The following is a 21,362-nucleotide window of genomic DNA, read 5'->3' as shown; positions in this document are numbered from 1 at the left end:
TAAAATAACAGCTATTCAAAACTCTTGGCCATTGCTTTTTTGTTTCTTTTCTGTTGCATACAAAAAAGATAGCTAGCTAATTAACTTGCATCTCAAACCCATATTATATAAATAGGATACTAAATTTTTTTATATATAAACTTAATTATACATGTAATTAAAACGGGTTTGCTAGCTGCAGCTGGGTGAGGTTTTAATTTAGCCGGGAAATACTGATCAAGACGCTATACCGCGGCAACCGTCTCTCCCTTGACGGAGACATCAGCTCCGGCACCGGCGGAAGATGTAACGTCCTTCTTGGATGCTAACGAACATTTTTTTTCTTTTCTCTCATCTTGATTCATTTGCTGTTGCCTGCACTCTAGACTGCAAAACGCACTATCGCCTCTGCAAAACGCATAAATCCCATATTAATTAAGTAGGAGAAAATATGAAAGATTCTTGATTAATGAGTGAATATATACCTGTACATGTAAATATCACGACCAGTAACCAAACGGCGCCGGCAAAGAAAGCAAGACCTCAAGAAATCAGGAGTTTCCATGAAATCAGCAGAAGCTCTTCTATTGTTTCTTGGTGAAATGGATGAAGCAGCCATGAACCGTTGATCAAGCTGCAGCTGCCAACCACCGCCGAGAAATCCGGCAGCCGCTTCTGATGAGTCGGTATTATCAGTGTCAAGATCAAAAGTGATCTCTGATAAACTTGTAGTTCTTTTCATTGGAGGACGTGGTCTTTTCCCTAGCAACATTTTTGTCTTTCTTGATCTTTGATTATTTATTCCTTTACAAGAACAAGAACAGATTTTCTTGATTAGCTTTCTTGAGCAAACCAATAAATTTTGGCAGAGAGAAGAGAAGAGAGGAGAAGAAAAGAGAAAGGGAGAAGTGAAGAAGAAGTGGAGATGGTGAAGATAAAGAGGAGCCAGAAACCGAGGAATAAATCTTAGCCCTTCATTTTTTTATTTTTTTTAATCTACGTCAAGTTTTTAAATACAATTAAGTAATTTATTCATTTTTTCAATACAGTTTTTAAAAATTGTAATGCTTCGGATACTTCTCTCGAGTGACAGCAGTCAAAATCTAGTGAACTTTAACGTCCACTCATATCTCACCACGGCATGGTAATAAAACCTTTTTGGTGGATTTTGGTAAGTTATGTTGGAGTATTTAATTTCGGTTAATATTTATCGTTTTTGCTTTTAACTCATAAATTAAAGAAAATGTCTAAATTTATATTTTTTTACTAAATTAACAATATATGCTGAAATTTATTAATACTACTAGTTTTGCATTACGTGCTACGCACGTGGTTCGTAACATAACTCGTCAATTTATATAATAACTATATTCATTATAATTATATCAATTATCTTTATTTATAATTAATATTAGACTCATTAGAATTTTCTTAAAAAAATATAATATTTTAATTTATTAATTTTTAAAATTAATTGACGTCAATAATATATATTTATAATTTATTATATAATTACATTTATTATAATTATATCAATGTATTTTATGTATGATTATTATTAAATTAGTTAGAGTTTTTTGAATTAGAAAAGTTGTTTTATATTTTGTAATTACTCCAGAAAATTCATATGTACGATAGTTTAAAAAAGACATTATATGAAATATAATAGTTTCATTCAAGTTAAATTCATTAATTTGTCATTTATATTAAATATGTTTGTTTCTTCTTTCAATTGAATTTTATCTTTAATAGATAAATAAGTGTTTTAAGTTTATAATTAATCAAAAAGAGTTTTATATACAAGACAAAGGAGGGGATAAATGTTGTCACATGTAATCTAGTATTTCTATCTGAGTAAAAGTCGTAGTTAAATCTAATTAATTACTATATTTTATGCTATTAAGTGGTTATATTTAGATTAAAGCGATTATTTCGTTATAAAGAACTTGTCCCATATAATTTAGTATTTCTATTTGACTAAAAGTCACTGTTAAATCTAATTACTATACTATATGCTATTGAGTGTTTCTATTTAACTTAAAGTCATTATATTGTTAATAAATAAATATTTTTATTTTATAAATAATTAAAAAGGGTAATCAGGTTTGTGTACATACAATACAATTATAATCTAATTATGACTCTACTTATAATATAGTGCTGGTAATAAATTAAACAATCAGTTCCTATATAATAGACTATATTCTAGTCAAGAATCTAATTATAATATATATTAAATAATTAATTAATTAAAAGACCATAAAACCTTAATTTAGCAGCAAATTTAAAAGGGCTATTTGGTAAATTTGTCTGTCCCCCCCATCCGTGCTTTTATATATAGTATATATTTATAATCAACTCTTTATTTATATTATTATATTTTTCAATACATGTATTACGAATTAGAGAGATATTAAATTTTAAATCATAAAAATTTACCAATTTTACATGTTTTATCAATTTAATCACGACTTTTAAACCTTGTCAAAAAAATACACAAACTTTTGATTTTTTTTTCAAATTCATGCACTGTACCGAGGTGGCACTCATTTTTTTTTTCAGGACTGAAAGTTCTTTAAGGAAGTATTCATTAGTTTAATTTGCTGAGGTAGAGGTCATCTTTAACCAATGAATGAATACCACGTAAACATCGTGTATGAATTTGAAAAAATAAAATAAAAATTAATGTATTTAATTAAATTAAATTGAGAAAATGTATAAAATTGGTAAATTTTTATGAAATTAATCTAATTTTAAAAAATGTCTATTTTTTGTTACTGTGAGAGGAAATTTTTACCTTTATGGAAAAAAAATCACAAACCAAACTCTTAAAATCAAAAACAAATCATTTAAAAAAGGAGTTGGTGATTAATGCAATTTTACAAAAATCATTTAAAAAAAATCAGTTCTTTGATTAATGCAATTTTGATTCTAAAAAAAAAATCAATAAATATCTAATTAATTCAATTTAATTTTTTTAATTTTTTAATTTTACGGAAATTATTGAAATATTATGCAGATTTTATTCAAAATTGAAAGAGGGATCATAAATTCTTTAACATTTTTGTAAATAATCATTTAAAAAAGGAGTTGGTGATGACTAGTAAAATAGCAAGTTCTGATTGAAAGATCAGAGAGTAGAGTGGCCTCATGACTACAGTGAACTCACATCTGTAGAATAGCTGTACTTTCCTTAGTTTAAGGCTACAAGTAATTTCTTTTCTTCATCTTCATAATTTTATTTCTCATCAATTTTTTTGTTTTCACCATTATTTGTCAAATTGGACCTAATCCTATCATCATCGTCACCATCTACACATAAGATATTGGCATCTACAAAAAGTTCGAAGGTATGCAAGACCCATTAATTTGATACTGTTACTCTACATTATCAAAAATCAAAGGCAAAAATATTGAAAACTCCCCCACCTTTTAATTTTTTTTCAATTCCACCACCACCTAGAATAATTCTCAATTGCATCCTATTTAGGGTTTTCAGTTTTCATCTGTACCCAAAATAAAAAAAATTGATAATTTAATTAATTTAATGATAAAATTATTAAAACCAACTAAATAGAGGATTGTATTATTATTTTTTCCATTTGAAAAAAACAAATAAATTAGTATATGAAGAATTAATTTAAACTTTTTTCTAAATAAAAAGATGCCATTTTAGTCAATTGAGGTACAGACGAAAACTGAAAACCCTAAATAGGGTATAATTGAAAATTCTCCTACGTAGCGGTGCAATTGAAACACAAAGTCAAAGGTGGGGGGTTTTTAAGTATTTTTTCCAAAATCAAATATGGTTAGTTGGAGAAAATCGACCTCGATCGTCTTTAAATTCATATTAAATTGACCATAATTTTTTTTTAAATATCTATTAAATAAATTATCATATTTAATTTGGAGTGCAATTCAAATGTTTTGTCATTATAGTAGTTTGGTGTAAAAAAAATCCAGCTAGGGTTTATTTTATGGCACCGTTTAAATTGCATGTTTTTTGAAATCCATGTATTTTACTAAATTGATAGATTTTACTTCTATGAAATATAGAATCAATGGATTTATGAATTTCATTGTTTATATTGAATATAAAATCCATGAATTTATAGGAATAAATTTGGAATATTTTAATTATTATACAATCCATCACAAATCAAAAATAATGAATTTCAACTTTTTCAAACGATGGATTTTGAAGGACGGGAGATTATCATAATCCATATATTTTCATGATATTTTTTTTGCACTAAAAAATAGATTTTCATGAAATCGGTGCATTTTACTCCAAAATTTCTCAAATCAAACGGTGACTATATAATTAATGGAGTATTATATTTGGATTAATCCAATAAAATACCGAACGTTTGCGGGTTTTGTCAGTTATAACCAAACCTTTTAAAATTGTCTAGTTTAGCCCATTTTGGGATATTTAGAACTTTTTCTACTCATTTGTGAAAAAAAATCAAAAAAATTGTCATTCGTGAATGGGCTAAACTAGCTGTAATATCCCATGTTTTCGATCACGTTTCGAGTTGGTTCCAGGCTCTTTTTCTTGTGGTTCGGGTTGATTTTTAGTTCGGGGTGCGTCCGGGTTTGATTTGGAATCGAACCGGCCCGGTCTAAGCCGGGCCTGCTGGTGTGCGCCCGCACACTAGCAGTGTGCGTCCGCAAACTTGCTGTGTTCGTCCGCACATTGACAGTGTGCGCCCGCACACTGTCGGGGTCTGGTTGACAGACAGGTCTATAAATAGACCTGTCACTTAACGCTTTTTCTCTTTTTCTGAAACCATATTCTTTTCTTCGAAGCCCTAACCGTCAAACACTCTAAACCCATATGAGACATATCATTTTTCGTTCCATTCGTTCATTCGGTAAGTAATCGCTACTCTAACTTTCTACGAATCATTCTTTTACAACACTTCATTATACCTAATCCTTATATTGTACGTTTCAGCATTAATCTGAGTTGGGTATTCTTGTTTCATCTATTCTATTCGTTCTCAACCATTCCAACGCTAAAGAATCGATTAAGGTACATAATAATCCATCCGTCCGTTCTTCGTCTCTTTTTGACGATTTCTGTATGTGTTATACGGCTGATGTACTTGTGATTTTCCTTGCTGGCATTGTTGTTTGGATCGTATGGGCATGTTAAAGTGTTGTTTCTTCGGTGTTGCGATCGTTCGAGTCGCCGTTTGTTAAATTTCTTATTGCCGTCGAGAACAATATGTTTATGGCTGCTGTAAAATTCTTTTTGCTTAAGGAAGTGCTACTCTTGAAAGCTTATAGCTGAATATGCTTTTTAGATGATGAATGCCTTGCTCGATTGTTTAGTAATGTTCAATTGATAACCCTATTGTTTTGTGGGATGGCGAATTCCCTTGCTCATTTACTGTCACCATATTTTCTCTTAGGTTACAATTCTTTTGGGGTGTTCTTGTCCTTGTTCTTATCATTGGGTTCAATAATTGATAGTAATGACTTATGGTTCAAACGTCGGTTTGGTTTTGATTGATAAATGCTTTTAGCTATCTCTTAAATGGTTAATATGTTAGCTTGGGATTTATAATTTGGCTAAGAATTTCATAAAGGCATGGAATTGATCGTTTGGCAGTATTAAGTTATTTGATAGTTATAATTTGAAAACGATATTTAAATATATATAATTACTCGGGTAATTATAGTTGATTTCGAATTATCAACTTGGCATGCCAATTCGGCTAAATTACAATTTAGACTTAGACGTTTTCTAAACTTAATTTAGTTAAGTTTTGGTTTGTAACTTGGATTACCTGAAATTGAAATTATTGAGTTCTACTTTAAAATGGATTATTATTTTATCAAATATTTGGAACTATAAACTCGGGTTTATAATTTGATAAAACTTTTGGGTTGGGTTAAACTGTGGTAGCCCAACAAGTAGGAAGAAATTTGGTAGTTGTAATAACTCGGCTGACTCATAGTTTTGGTTTTCAACTTGATTATTTTTAATTATTTTACAAATCATGCGAAATGTGTTTATATGATTTGTACTCTATAATTTGGGTTATGGTTGGAATGACTTTAATTTAAGTGTTTATTAAATGTGGCTTGGTATTGTGTTGTGCTAGTCTTATGCGGTGTCTAGTACTTTTTAGAGTTAGGATCTGTTTTTAATTATGATTTTATACCTTGTCTAAACTCGTCGACTGTTCGTACTTCAGAGAACCAGATTTAGATTTCTTTCCAGATTTCACGTGGAATAGCAATTATCGGGACTGCGTGCGCACCAGTAATGATTATTATGGTATTGAGGTAGGTTTGAGATACGTCTCACCTTAGTGAGGGCACTGGTGGAAGATACGTCTCATGGGCTCACTATTTTATTAAGTGATAGTCAGAGATCGGTTATGGAGATATGTCTTACCGACACGACAATGGATTTAAAATTGTGGTTTAGGGTTTCATTGATAATCCATAATGAACAAATGTTTGATTAATCGTTTTAAAGATTTTTCAACTTAATAAATGTAAATGGTTATATAAACTTTACTCAGTAAATCTGACCCGTTGTTTTCCCAAATTTTCCAGGTTTATGATTTGAGCATTAGTCGATCTCCATTTCTTCATTTCTCCGGAAGTTCATTTATTTTTAGAATAGAAGAGTCGAACTATTTTAAACTCTTAATCCGCAGTAGTAGTGTTAGTTATTTATGACTTAGTCTTATATTTATTATTTTAGACTATTGATTGTTGGAATAGTCCAACTGTTATTTTATTTGCTTTGGCATGATTACAGTGTTTATAGTATTTTATATATTGTCATACTGTTGGAGGTTTTTCATAAAATAAGCATACTTAAATTATATGTTGTTTATATGTACTGCTAGATTAGGCTGAAGTCTCGGTTGCCCCCGATCATGTGGTTTTCTGCAGGTGCATAGTTGTTTATGATATTTAACTGTTATCCGCAAGGCTTGCTACGGGTTTTTGTACAACCATACCCATACCCTATTGTCGGTCACGATTCATAAAAATGGATCGTGACACTAGCCGATTTTAATTGATATGGGATATTTGAAACATTTTCTAGCGGAATCAATCAAAATCGGCTAGTTTAGCCTACTCACGAATGACAAATTTTTCAATTTTTTTTGCAAATGGCTAGAAAAGGTTCTAAATATTTTAAAATGGACTAAACTAGACAATTTTGAAAGATTTGGTTAAAACTGACAAAATCCGCAGACGTTTAGTATTTTATTGGACCATTATAATTTTAGCTGTTCGACTATTAATTTTGTTTTCAGCACAACAGTTTGTATTTAAATTCGTTGAAGCAATCACTATGAATATAATGATCCACTAAACTTGTGTTTTATAGACTAAATAATTAAATTAGTATATAACAGTAACACAAAGCAGAATCTTATGTGTAAACCATGATTGTCCAGTGATATATAATAAAAGACCAATAATCAATGTAATTTAATTATTTATGATTTTTGTTTCAAAAAAAAATTATTTATGATATGATCTACGCCTCGCTTGATTGTAGGGGTGGCTATGCCGCTATGGGCCGGTTCAGCCCTATCAAATCCGGCCCGAAATTGGTAAAGCTCTGAACCGAGCTAAAATCGGTCTGGAATCTTGCGAAAATTGTGCCTTAATCATGATCTTTATCTTAATTTGCAATTACAACACAAACTTTAAAACTTGACAATGTTAGTAACCAACTTTTAATTGTCAAAAAAAAAAGTAACAAACTTTCATTTTTTGACAAATTGATACACATACTCAAAATTGATACAACTTTCATTTGTTGTCAGTAAAATTCCTGATTTAGTTGGTTACCAACATATGCATAAATTTGTCGAAAAACAATTTGAGCTACAAAATGTAAAAATAAAAAAAATAAAAATTATTTTATAACGTTTTGAATAATGGAGTTAAACCACTATAATTTTAAAATGTTTAAATTTATTTAACCACTATTCATTAAAAAAAAGAGCTAGCTAGCTTCGAGTGCATCAACTATTATTTTTTATTTTGGATGCAGGGATTGCATGAGCCCCTGGTCTGCTCACTAGCTGTGTAGTTATTGCATGAGACATATTTATTTATTTTTCTTTTTGAAAATAGAAAAAGAAGTAGTTGCAAAATCATAAAATTTGAGGCACATGCTTATGCCTCCTTATTCCCTTGCAAAAATTAAGAATTTCTATCCCATAATTATCCCTCTTAAGGTAAAGTAAAGTACAAGTGCTTGTGCTTTTCTCAAAGTTATTTATTGTGGTTATACTAAGGATAAATCACTACTTGTTCCCCTTCAAACTGATACACATTTAAGATTAATATAAATATTTTCTACTCCGTTTTGATAGGGTTGTCCACTTTATCATTATCCCACGGTTTAAAAAAACACTATAAATACTACAATTTTACAAGTTACTATACACTTATTTAATATAGTCACTAATTTTTACTTTATTACATAGCAATAAATATTAGTCAATTTAATTTATTGTCTTTTTTATTTTTTGTAATTCTATCAACATTTGAAAATACGGCGACTTATAATTGATGTGGCGATCGGATAATGATGGCGTGACAAGTCAGTGCCACAAGTATTGATCATGTTACTAAATTAATTATTTAACTCAGAATCTAATTTAGAACTACATGTATTTATGAAAAATAATAATTAAAACAACGAATTATACTCCAACATATCAGACAAATTATGATAAGTTAACCGTGGCATTTGACTTGTCACACCGCATAATTCCTTGATCACCACGTCAGTTATAAGTCTCTAGGTTTTTTAATGGTGTTAGAATTGCAAAAATTTAAAAGGTAGTGAAGAAAATTTGACAACTTGTAAGGTCGTAATAAACTTACAAATTAGTAAAGATGGTGGTTTTATACGTAACTGACACTGATATAAAGGAAAAGGTGAATATGTTGCAAATTGTGAGGTACATACTGGTAACTTTAGACACGACGTGATTAAATGATACGACACGACAAATTAAACTGATCAACATGTTTATGACACGATTAATTTTGTATCTAAACAAGTTAGACGCGTCTGACCCGTTTAAATACGATTAATTACTTTAATTAAATATCATTTATTTTTAACTTACAATTATTAAACTCTTAATTATATTTATATTTTTATTATATGTAATTCTAATGTTATTTATTTTAATAGGTAATAATGATTATATGACTTAACAATTGAAAAATAAAGTTCAAATAAATTATTTGCATTGGTTCATATTTGATATTATTGATGATAAAGAAAGTAAAGTGGAATAATATGAAACAATATAGAGGGGTTTTTTTAAGGAAAAAATCACTTCAATTTAAATAAATGGCTACATTGAAACTGAAATTCGAGAAATAAACTAAAATTGACAATTTTAAAAGTTTGAGCCATAAACGAAAAATATTGAAATGTTGGAATATTTTTGAATGGTTAAATCTTAATAAATTAGTATTATGTTGAATAAATGTATATATTATTGAAATAATTAATGAGTTTAAATATATTATTTAAACAAATTTACTCGCTAACACGTTTAGTTAAATATATCGTGTCTTTTAAATCATATAACACATATCTTCAAATTTTATATATTAAATCCGATTAATAATTATATTATGTTCATGTTTAATTATAAATATGTATGATTCGTTTTTGAATCGTAAACACAAAAATCTGATACAATAATACAGCCCCAAGAATATTGCAGTGAGGTGGAAAGGAGCAGATCTAGCTGTGAAACTTTCCATTATAAGGAAAATGAGCTATAAATCTCAAATTACAAGAGTTGGTTTGTTTTTAAAGGGAATTTCTTACATAGATTGGTTCGTACATTATTCATAGAATTTAACTAATTTAATATTTGGTATCTTATATTTTTCTTTCATTTATAATCTTTTAACTTCTTAATGGTCACCGATGAATTATAACTCAAATGGTATAAATACTAGATAACAAATTGCTAAATCGTAGGTTCAAATCCTCCCATAAATTCTCCTCTTTTTTAATTGTCGAGTCTATAAATACTCTATGTAACATGCCTGAATAGTAATTTTTCATGTTTAAAATTAGGGGTGAGTATAGGTTGGTTCAGTTTGATTTTGAATCAATCCAAACCGATGGTGCCAAATTTTTTAAAATGACTTTGATTTTTTTGACTGAACCTTTTTGACAGTTTGATTCGGTTTTGTTTTTTAAATTCGGTTTGGACTTATATAAACAACCCAAATAAAAACGTTAAAATTTTAGGTAAAAATACAAAAAAAAAACCCAAAATTTAGATAAAAAGTCAAAAAGTCTTAATTTTGAAAAGTTCGATTTCGTCGATTTTTCGGCTACTTCAGTTTTATAAATCCCCTAACCAAACCGTTAATTAAACCCCAAACTTCTCTAAATTACCCACTGATCACCGAATACCTGAACCAAACAACAAATTTCTTTTCGGTTTAGTTTGATTATTCAGTCTGCCTCCCCACCCCCCACCCCCCCCAAAAAAATAAAATTAAGATTGAGATACGGTAATAAAAAATTAAAAAGATACGGAGATATTGTTGTAGCATATAACTTTAATTTAGAATGGGATATCTTTTTTTTTTTTTGAGATAAAAAGTTCTATTAATCAAAAGCTGATTGATCAGCCAATACATAGAATTTGATAATCGGAGGGACATGCCCCAACCAATTAGATAAACTAAAATAGTCATATGCTACCACATGAGATTTTCTATTAAAACAACATTTATGCATCTCAATTAAGCTAAAGTAGTCATTTGCTATCAAACTGATAATATTACAAAGCAAAGAGTTGTTGTTGAAGGCATCCATTACAACCTTTAAAATAAAGGGAATTAGATTAGCTTCGCTTGCCATGATAATATTAACTTTAATCGCACGACTGCTACAGCTAGCAGCTATAACTTCATCGTTAAAGTACCTAATCACATCTTCTGTGACATATCTCTTCTCTTGAACATTAAAGACATCATCGATATTGACGCAAAATATACCGATATTTGGTGAAATCCGTCGTAAGATGGTGGCTCTAACTGTTTTAGAGATCCAAGTCGCTTGCATCGCAAAAAACAATTTCATCTCTAACGATGAAAAAAAACTACTCTTAATTTCGATTAGATCAGATCTAATGAAATTAAGATACTAGAATAGAAAATAATTTCTAGATCTAGACCATAAATGGCCAAGAAAGAAATTTTATTCAAAATTAAAGACAATAACTATGGAAAAAAGCTAAAAAGACTGAATATGAGAGATTAGGGAGGTGATTTTAGGCCAAGAATGGCCAAAAACCACCTCCCAAATGACAAAAAGAAGAAAACTTACTAGGGTTTGAGAGGTTTCTCAAAGAGAGAGACGGCTAGGGTTTTATTTAGAATGGGATATCTTTGGCTTCAAATTGTAGCATATAAATCAGCACATATATGTTAATTCAAAGATAGGAATCAAATTAAAGAGAACATTTTGAAATATATTGTTTTAGATTCTTCATTAATTTTTAGACAAAGTACACTTTAAGATTTTTCTTTCAATTGTGTCCCAATATTGTATTCACTCTCTTTGGTTAACGTTTTAGTTACATTTACAAAACGATTTTAGTTTTTCTTAGATAAATTAACCAAACATCTATTTACCAAAAAACATAAGATGGTTTATTAATCTTTGGTGATATATTGTCTACATGGATGATAAAAAAATATGTATTTTTATAATTATAGCACGCCATTAAAAAGAAATTATTTATTTTCAAATAAAATGCAGATTTTTGTAATTGTAGCTTATTCTTCATATTGGTTTTTTTTATGTCTTTTAAGAGGGACTCAATCAGAAGTTTAAAATTGTATCTATGTACTATAGCTAGTTATTTCCCATATTAAAAATAAAATTAACTAAAATATGTCCAAAATTAACTATTTTTCGTAATTATTGTGAATTTGAAATATTTTATTATTGTCTGGCGCAAAATCCACAACATGCTTACGTTGAAACAGAAAAGAAAAAATAAAGCAAACCCACTTTCTTTGTATGACGATGACCTAAGAAAGATAGCAAAAGAGAAATGGAAGATGACGTGAAACAAAAGTAATTGAATTAATTAATTAAGCTTAGTTGCAATAATCTAGGAGTTACAAAGTGAATCAACTAAATAATACTTAAGCAATGTTGATACCATGTGAAGTGATTATTTTATCATAAATTGGACCACACAAACAAGATATAGCTGCTAATCGAGTCACTGATGGAATTCCATAGGGCAGCTCATCACACTAATCGCAAATTGGTATTTTCTCTATTTATAATTTTCATATTTACAAAATAAACTTTAGATTAGGATTCAATTGTCAAGAAGAGTGTTCAATTGATGTATGACATCAAAATGGGCAAAACGTAGGTCTTTATGTAACCTAAATGAAGACTCCACTGGCATCTTTATTGGGCTTTTATAAAAATATTTGTTTTCAGTTAAATATTTATAAAAATATATTCATTTATTTTTGCAAAATACATTATTATTGGTAGATAGCATAATTTTGTAAAAAATAAAATAATTTTTTTACAACAGCAAGAAATTAGAGTCTATTGTTGCAAAATTTTCACAAAAAAATGAATTTTCATCTTTATTTGTTAAAATATTTAATTTAATAACTTTTAGAATAACATTAATTCTATTTAGTAAATCATACATATTACTCTTATTGGTTCACCCTAAAATATACAAGCATCGTTTAAATAAGAACAAAATTTGACATTATTGAATTGGAACTAATTGTAAATAAAATTACAAATGTTAGGATGTTTGATAAATACAATACAAATTTTAATAGTTTCAAACGTTATTTTTTAAAGTTCTATAATTTATGATACAAATTAAATTTGCTATATTTTTTATTGTATAAGCGCCAGAAGGTTGAAATTCATAATATGCTTTTATTGTTCACATCAGAAAAATATATTGAAATTCAATATGTGCTTTGAAATATTTTATACGGTTATTATTGATTTCAGTACGTAGCAAGAAGCATATGATAAGTGTATTGGCATCATCATCACACACATTGTGTGCTCAACATTTATTTAGAATAGTTATTGCTTTCTATGTATGAACAAATTACTTTAAAATCCATCACATTTTAGTCATTTTTATTTAAAAATTAAAAAATTTGGTCTCTTATTTTGAATTTTATCAGCAATTTAATCCCTATATCTATTTTTGGTGTTAGTTAACCAAATTAAAAGACTTAGGGGTAAATTGGTGTTAGTTAACCAAATAAAAGAATGTAAGGTAAATTAATTTTAAACTTGATGGATTACATTGTTTTTTTTTGTTTTTTTATTTAATTTTTTGACTCGGTTGACTACCATAAAAAATGAATGGAAGGATTAAATCGTTGATGGAAACACAAGTGAAGGACTAAATCGTTTAATTTTCAAATAAAAAAAATTAAAATATGAATTATGAAATATGTGGGAGTTTTTAAAGTAATTTGCTCTCTATATATTGAACTTTAAATTCATTGTTTAGCTTAGGTTAATGTCATAAAAATTCACGAATTTTACACGTTTTCTCATTTTAATCACGCAATTTAAATTTTTTCATTTTCATGCACGAACTAACACTTTTTCTCAAAATCATGCACGGTGCTGAGGTGTTACGACTCCATTGGTGTAATTCGCTGAGGTGGATGTCATTTTACACCAATGAATGGATGCCACCTCAGCACCGTGCATGAATTTGAGAAAAAGTGATAGTTCGTGCATGAATTTGAGAAAATTTAAACTGCGTGATTAAAATGAGAAAACATGCAAAGTTCGTGATTTTTTTTAACATTAACCCTTTTTATATCTATGAAACTTAATAATATAGCATTGGCTTTTCTATATTGTCAAAAGTTAAAAATTAGTCTTTAAAATCATTAAAATAAAAAATTAGCATTTAGTTACAATATATACTAAAAGTTATAATCTAATTTGCAATTAACCTATCAAATTATGATTAGATAAGTTGGCATTTCCATGATTGCGCTAATACTCTCTATTTATACAATTAACTAGTAATTAAAAAACAGTATTAGCAATACAGTCAAGATGTTCAAAACAAATTCAACCCCGAGTCTGCATAAATTCATTTAGGAATTGAGATATTGGATAATAAAAATAAATTCGAATCCATATAAAATAAATTTAATTTGTTTTCTGATTTTTATTTGTTTTTCTGTAATAGTAAATAGTTTGTTAGTTATTTGGTTGGTGTTGAAAATGAATAAGACATGTAATGATGTAATGGTAGGCAATTTGTTTGTAATTAGGCCAACTCATCAGTCGGGACCATTTAAATCTATTTTTAGGAATAAGCCATTCCAAAACCTTGAAACCCACTTTTGAAAAGAGCTAATAACATTATTGAGAATTTGGAGATTGGCCAAATTTTTTGTTTTTTATTAATATTAATGATATGTCAATAAATTGTAAAACAATGTAATTGCTTAAAAATCAAGTATTTCCACAAGTAAAAGGGAGATACCCACCAAGCAAAATATCTCTTGTATATGATAGATTAGTAGGGCATCCTCCAAAATGTTAAATTCATTTGCATTGAAAATTATGAGATCTTATCAAATTTATTTCTCAATCAATATTCGTTTGAAGAAAAATAAAATTCAATTAAGTTAGCTGTTACTCTTTAGAATATGATTTTATTTGAAAAAAAATATAGATATTTAAATAAATTCAACTGAAACAACATACGATACTAAATTTAAAATTTCAAAATTGCACTATAGCCACTGGGCAGTTCCCAAAAGCGAATGAATTGCACATTTCGAAACCTCACAAAATGAGGACACATCACATAGTATGTTGGTAAGTGGAATTTGATGATGTAAATGTAATGTAATGATTAGTGTTAGCCACTGAAGATTGAATCGGAATGATACCTGCAAAAAGGTTACACTCTCAACTTCCTTCTTCCGTGGACTCCACTTACGTTTGTTCCTTAGATATTCTCTCGTTTGTAATTGTGGGTTTCAATTCAAAGGTTGGTTGAGTTTAGATCACACAAAATTCACATCATTTCCATTTTTCTATTCAACTATCTCACTATACTCTACTATACCAAAACATATTTCAGCTCCTACCTTATTTTAATACCATTTCTTTTCTGTTTATTACCAGAAATTGCAATCCAGTTGTGCACTCATCAACCCAATGGCGTCTAAGTTTGTCTAGTGACCATACGATTATGGAAAACGACGTCCTTGAACGGTATATTTAAGAAAATATCTCCGTTTCGAGTAATGAGTAAATTGTTCTCTTGTAGATAAAAAAAATAATCAACGCCATCACTTAGGTCTTTTGAGCGTATTTATATAGTTTGATTCTAAGAATTGTCCATTCGAGATCACTTGTGAGAGAATTGAACTCACGACTTTAGTAGAATGCCGCCTAGCGCAAGTTCATCCGTAATTCTAGGAATTATTATTATCAACTTTTTAAATTTAAGTCATAAGTATTATTTTCTATTTTTTTGAAAAATATCTATCTCCTAGTCTCTTCAATGGGCCTGAGTGGATACAGACGGGCCAGACATGCCTAATATTTTCACTTATAAATTCAAGTTTATTCCGGATTCGGTTTATATTTATTATCTAATTCACATGGCTAATAATCACCCACGGACCCTGACTTTAGGGGTACCTTACGCTAAACCCCCTGATCTAAAAAAACATGCCGTAAACCCCCTAAACTTTACCCAATAATTAGCTAAACCCCTTTTCGCATAAATTGACCAAAATACCCTTCAAATCTGTAAATAAATACAAACAAACCAGACAACTTCAATCTAACCACACTTAAAACCGATCCAATCAAATCAAACCAAACAAATCTAGTCAAACCTAAGTTTATTTAAAAATTAAATAAATAATTATTTTTAATTTAAATAAAAATAATAAAAAAATTATTTCAATCGGTGGGTCTGCTCACCGGAAAGCAGACCCACCGGCGTGGGTCTGCTGCAAAGAGCAGACCCACCGCGGGTCTGCTCTTTGCAGCAGATCCACCGGGGTCCGCTCTTTGCAGCAGATCCACCGGGGTCCGCTCTTTGCAGCAGATCCACCGGCGTCGGTGGGTTTAAATTAATTTAAAAAAATATTTTTTTATTTAAATTAAAAATAATTGTTTATTTATTTTTTAAAATTAAATGAGTTTTTATTTGGATAATTTTTTTTTGCGGCAATGGACGGTGGTGGCCGGAAAAAACCGGCGGCGGCGGATGGAAGTTTTCGGTTGGATGGTTTGATTTAATTGAGTTGATTGGTGATTTAAGTATGATTTGGATGGTTTATGTCTGATTTGATTAGATAATGACTTTAAATTTGGTTAGATTAGGTTGGTTTGGTTTTTATTATTGACCTTGGGGGTAATTTAGGTATTTTGAGAAAATAAAGGGTTTGGGGCGGTTTTAGGATAAAAGGGGTTTAACTGATCATTAGGTAAAGTTTAGGGGGTTTACGACAGATTTTTTTAGATCAGGGGGTTTAGCGTAAGATACCCCTAAAGTCAGGGTCCGTGGGTGATTATTAGCCAATTCACATCCGTCTATGAATTAAATTTATATGGATTTAGACTGTAATTTGTTAAGCCCGTGAAATTTTTTAATTACTATAACTACAATTCCGTACAAAATAGGAAAGCAGACCTATATATGTTTGGATCAGCCTTGATAAGACAGGTACTCGGCCCATTAAAGAGGTATACGAACCAACAAATATGGGAGGGCCATTTTAGATAATAGTAATAAGCCACTAGCAAGAGGAAATAGCTCTTTGGGCTCAGATGGTGCCAGTCGATTGGACATCACTACATAGGCCGTTGATGTTTTCTGGACTAAGGGGGTTCTTTAAACAAAATATCTATGAAATGACATAATATCTTCAAATATATCTTTTGATCAAAATTATTGTAAAAATATGATTGATAAAAAATTATTAAAAACTACAATTTTTATTGTAAAAATATGGTTTATCAAAATATTTGTAATTTAAATTTACTAACGGTTCATTATCGGTTTACTAAAAACAACTTTACTATTAATTTACTAATGATTTATTATAGGTTAATTTTAAAAATCAATCTATTGTTAGTTTATTTTTTTAAAATTGCAAAATTAGAGTAAATTACTACTTAGTTTACTATTAGTACTATAAAAATATACAAAAATTAATTTCAATTTGTTTACTTTTAAATTACTTAAAAAATAAATTTATTGTTAGTTTACAAAAGTTAAAGTAAACTATATAATGTTTACTATCGGTTTACCAGACTGTATTTATTTGAAAATAATTTTAATTAAATATTTTAATATTAATATGATCATAATTAAAAAAAATGATTAATATGATCGTGCGATGAGACATCACGCAGATCATTTTTAACTCGATAGGCTGTAACACAGCAGATAGACACTTCACCTCTTCTAACGCAATCTACCCCAACTTTCCCAGGGTTTTTGATATATTTGTGTCTCATGGACACAAAAATTCCGGTTTTGTGCCTCCCACCCCAGCCCGCTATCTGAGATAGCGGGCTGCACACCAGTCCGCCATATGAGATGGCGGGCTGGTGCTAATTTGGGTGATTAAACCTAATCACCCAAATTAGCACCAGCCCGCTATCTCATATAGCGGGCTGGTCCCTCCCCAATGATTGGGGAGAGAGTAATTTACTCTCTCCCCAATCATTGGGGCAGATTATATTTTTTTTTAAAACCTATTATATATAATAAATCGTAGTTCAAGCTAGCTATTTTCGGGCTAGTTTCGGACGCTTTCGAGCATTAATTTTTAAAAAAATTCTAAACAAATATTGTAGGTGACCATTCAAACTAATGGATATATGACACTTTAGGTTCGAAGGGTCCAATATAAAAAAAAATTATAACGTTAAGTATCTCCATAATTTTTTTTTATCAAAGTCCAAATTCAAAACCGAATCAAACGTGAACGTCCAATTTATACATTACTAGTTTCGCATTACGTGCTATGCTCGTGGCTCGTAACGTAACTCGTCAATGAACATATTAGTAAAAATATTATAATTATATCAATTTTTTATTTAATATTAAATTAGTTAAGAATTTTTGTAAAAGCCATACTGAATTTATTCTTTTTTTGGTTTTATAATAACCATAATTAAATCATTAACTTAATTTTATTAATAATATCTTTAAAAATAATAAGATTGAAATTTAAATAATATTATATTGACCAAATATTGTATTTTAATTTTGTAATTCAATCAAACTAAAAGATAGGTATTCCTACTAATTTGGAGATAATTTAGTTATTTTTTACATATTAAAAACTAAAGGTATAATAATATATTAAATCATGATTTAGTTGTACTACTATTTTATTAATTTCATGCTGCTAAGAAAAAAGTGAAATTTGTTGTTTTCTTTTTATATCTATTTTTGTGTTCATGATTTGATTGTATTGAATTTTAAATTAATGCAGCAAATGGAAGCCAACGTGACAGTCAATTGTGTGCATCTAGGAACTATGATTTATTATAAATAATAGATTTAAAAAAAAAAAAATCTGCCCCAATGATTGGGGAGAGAGTAAATTACTCTCTCCCCAATCATTGGGGAGGGACCAGCCCGCTATATGAGATAGCGGGCTGGTGCTAATTTGGGTGATTAGGTTTAATCACCCAAATTAGCACCAGCCCGCCATCTCATATGGCGGACTGGTGTGCAGCCCGCTATCTCAGATAGCGGGCTGGAGGTGGGAGGCACAAAACCGGAATTTTTGTGTCTATGAGACACAAATATGTCAAAAATCCACTTTCCCATGTGAGCACCGACAATTCCAGCTGCATTCCATCACTACCCCCTGTTTTATCATCTACACCTGTTCTCATCACTCTCACCTCTTCTTAGTCCAATCAAAACTGTCCAACTCAACAGCATCACACACCCATAACCAAAATACCCCTATAAACCACTACTCTCGTCGCACCAGAACATCTCCTCCACGCGCAATCACCGCTAAATTTAATTTTCCCATCACTTTATTCTATCTTCTTCTTTACTTTACTTTCTTATCTGAGTTTGAAACCCCAAGTCTCTCACTATTATTTATCAATCTGCTTCTCTTTCATTTGCATTTGCATTTGCAAAACAATAGTTGAAAATGGGTCGAGCTATTTTGTTATTTGCTCTCTGCGTTCTACCGGCACTTGTGGCCGCTGCTCGCCCCGCCAGAACCCAGTTTGAAGTAGAAGGTTACGTCTACTGTGATCATTGCCGTGCTGGTTTTGAGACTCAAAAGACCACCTATATCGCTGGTATCTAATACACATCACCCATTTTGCTTTTCGGCTTTTGTTTTTACGCTTGTAATTCGCTAGATCTGTTTGTATAGTTGTCATTTGAGTGCAACACATGTTCTACTGGTGTTTGTTGATAGATCTAGCTAAGCGCACATTACGCACCCCTTTGAATTAAATTAGAGGTTAATTGCATGCTGAATCTACTTACTGTGATCTGTTTGTTTGCTGAAGCTCAATGCTTAATCTACTATATCTACCTTGTCCATATCCCAATTCTTGCCTTGTTGAAGTATTTATTTTTCAGATATTATGTTTGCAATTTTTATGGATCTAATCAGAATTAGCTAGTAATTATACAAATACCCGTATGTTACAAAGTTTGTGTCACCTAAACCTATTAATAATGTCAATAATTAATCTCTATAAGTCAAGTGTTCAACTATAACAATGGTTGCAAACTTAATGACTCAATCAGTCGAGACGTTTAGCGAGAAGTTCATTATGTGTTCACCAATACTACGATCTTTAATAAATAAAGACATTTCCAGTAATTGATAATTGTGATTGCATTGCAATCTTTGTCTAGGTGCCCGGGTTAGACTTGAATGCAAAAACAGGCAGACAATGGAACTTGTGTACAGCAAAGAAGCAACTACAGACTCGAGCGGAACATACAAGATCCGTGTTAGTGAGGATCATCAGGATCAGATCTGTGATACTATGCTAGTTAGTAGCTCCCGAGCCGACTGCAGGAGCCCATCATCAGGACGTGATCGTGCCCGTGTTGTCCTTACAAATAACAATGGCATTGCATCAAACAAGCGATACGCCAATTCCATGGGTTTTGAAGTTGAGGAGCCAATGTCTGGTTGTGCTGAAGTTCTCAGGCAATACAAGGAACTTGATGAGTAGAATATTATTATTATTATTATTATTATTATTGAGAGTCTAGCTGATTAATTGAACTTTGGTTGGGCAGTATTCTGTTGCCTGTTATCTATATATATTAAATTTATTATCTGGATTCTTATGTTCTTTTGAGGACTCTTAATTCGTATTGTTAATGAAAATCTCGTTTTAATTATAATGTATACTATGATGTCAGCTTGTCAATAAAAGTCATGCTCGATGATGACGGTAGACTGGAATGTTTGAGCTAAAGACTCATTTACACTCCCAATTAACGGTAAACGCAGTTTGTGTAGTCGGAACTGAATTAAACAATCTTAATTTTGAATTTAAGATTCAAAATTAATTTTAATTAAAAATAATATTGTTCAGAGTTTTGAAGTGTTTTTTTTCTGAAATGTTTGCAGTATGAAAGTGTACAAGTATTTAATACTTTTTTATATTTTAAAATTAAATTAAATTAAATAAAATTATCAAGTCTTAAATAAATTTTTAATATCAAAAAGAAATATATAAAATTTAAGTATGGGATTATTTTCAAAACATCTTATTTTAAAATATAATATTTACAGTTTTTTCATCAATCTTTTCATAATTTTCTTCTATACCTTTATTTAAAATATAAAATTAAAAATATTCTACTCACACAAATTCTCATTAGAGATTTATATTAGAGATTTATCTCATTTTAGGTTAATTAATTCCCATAGTCATCACATTTTATCTCTTTCTTCATACAAATTCTCTCTTTCTCTATAATACTCTTCCATGTTAAATTTCTCTTTCTTTTCACTTCTCTGTCTATCAATTTTTTTTTTCGATCGCTACTTTCTTCCATCTCGCCGTCGCACGTCTTCCGGTGAATTTTTCTATTGTATTTTGTTCACTGTCACGTTTCGGTGGATTTTTCTTCGTCGCGATTCTTCCAATGATTTTCTCGTCGCGCGTTTCTTCTGATGGATTACTCATCGTTTTTAGATATTTTATAGTTTTTTTTATGTTTTTTGTGACAAGTTAGATTTTTTGTAAAAAAAATTGTTATAGATCTATTATTTTTATATTTATAAAATTCTTCTATTATTCATATAATTATTTT

The 21,362-nt window shown here is 29.8% G+C and overlaps 2 protein-coding genes across 2 annotated transcripts; one reads left to right on the top strand and one right to left on the bottom strand.

Moving 5' to 3' along the window:
- Positions 1 to 895, bottom strand: LOC126666036 (FCS-Like Zinc finger 6-like). The gene is made up of 2 exons (XM_050358981.2): positions 465 to 895; positions 1 to 387 (listed from the first exon to the last, which is right to left on the bottom strand). The coding sequence occupies exons 1-2, from the start codon at positions 749 to 751 to the stop codon at positions 225 to 227; spliced, it is 450 nt and encodes a 149-aa protein (XP_050214938.1). The 5' UTR covers positions 752 to 895; the 3' UTR covers positions 1 to 224.
- An 18,131-nt stretch (positions 896 to 19,026) lies between these two features.
- LOC126664755 (pollen-specific protein C13-like) lies at positions 19,027 to 20,448 on the top strand. Its single transcript, XM_050357297.2, has 2 exons — positions 19,027 to 19,372; positions 19,944 to 20,448. The coding sequence occupies exons 1-2, from the start codon at positions 19,219 to 19,221 to the stop codon at positions 20,267 to 20,269; spliced, it is 480 nt and encodes a 159-aa protein (XP_050213254.1). The 5' UTR covers positions 19,027 to 19,218; the 3' UTR covers positions 20,270 to 20,448.
- Positions 20,449 to 21,362: the final 914 nt, after the last annotated feature.

The sequence above is a fragment of the Mercurialis annua genome, linkage group LG1-X (genome assembly GCF_937616625.2).
Source record: "Mercurialis annua linkage group LG1-X, ddMerAnnu1.2, whole genome shotgun sequence".
Lineage (NCBI taxonomy): Eukaryota > Viridiplantae > Streptophyta > Magnoliopsida > Malpighiales > Euphorbiaceae > Mercurialis > Mercurialis annua.
This window is presented reverse-complemented; position numbering and strand designations above follow the sequence as displayed.

Coding starts and splice junctions, on each gene's coding strand:
- LOC126666036 (XM_050358981.2), bottom strand. CDS start 751: ATGTTGCTAGGGAAAAGACCACGTCCTCCAATGAAAAGAACTACAAGT. Junction 388..464: donor CGTGATATTTACATGTACAG/GTATATATTCAC, acceptor TGCGTTTTGCAG/AGGCGATAGTGCGTTTTGCA.
- LOC126664755 (XM_050357297.2), top strand. CDS start 19,219: ATGGGTCGAGCTATTTTGTTATTTGCTCTCTGCGTTCTACCGGCACTT. Junction 19,373..19,943: donor AAAGACCACCTATATCGCTG/GTATCTAATACA, acceptor ATCTTTGTCTAG/GTGCCCGGGTTAGACTTGAA.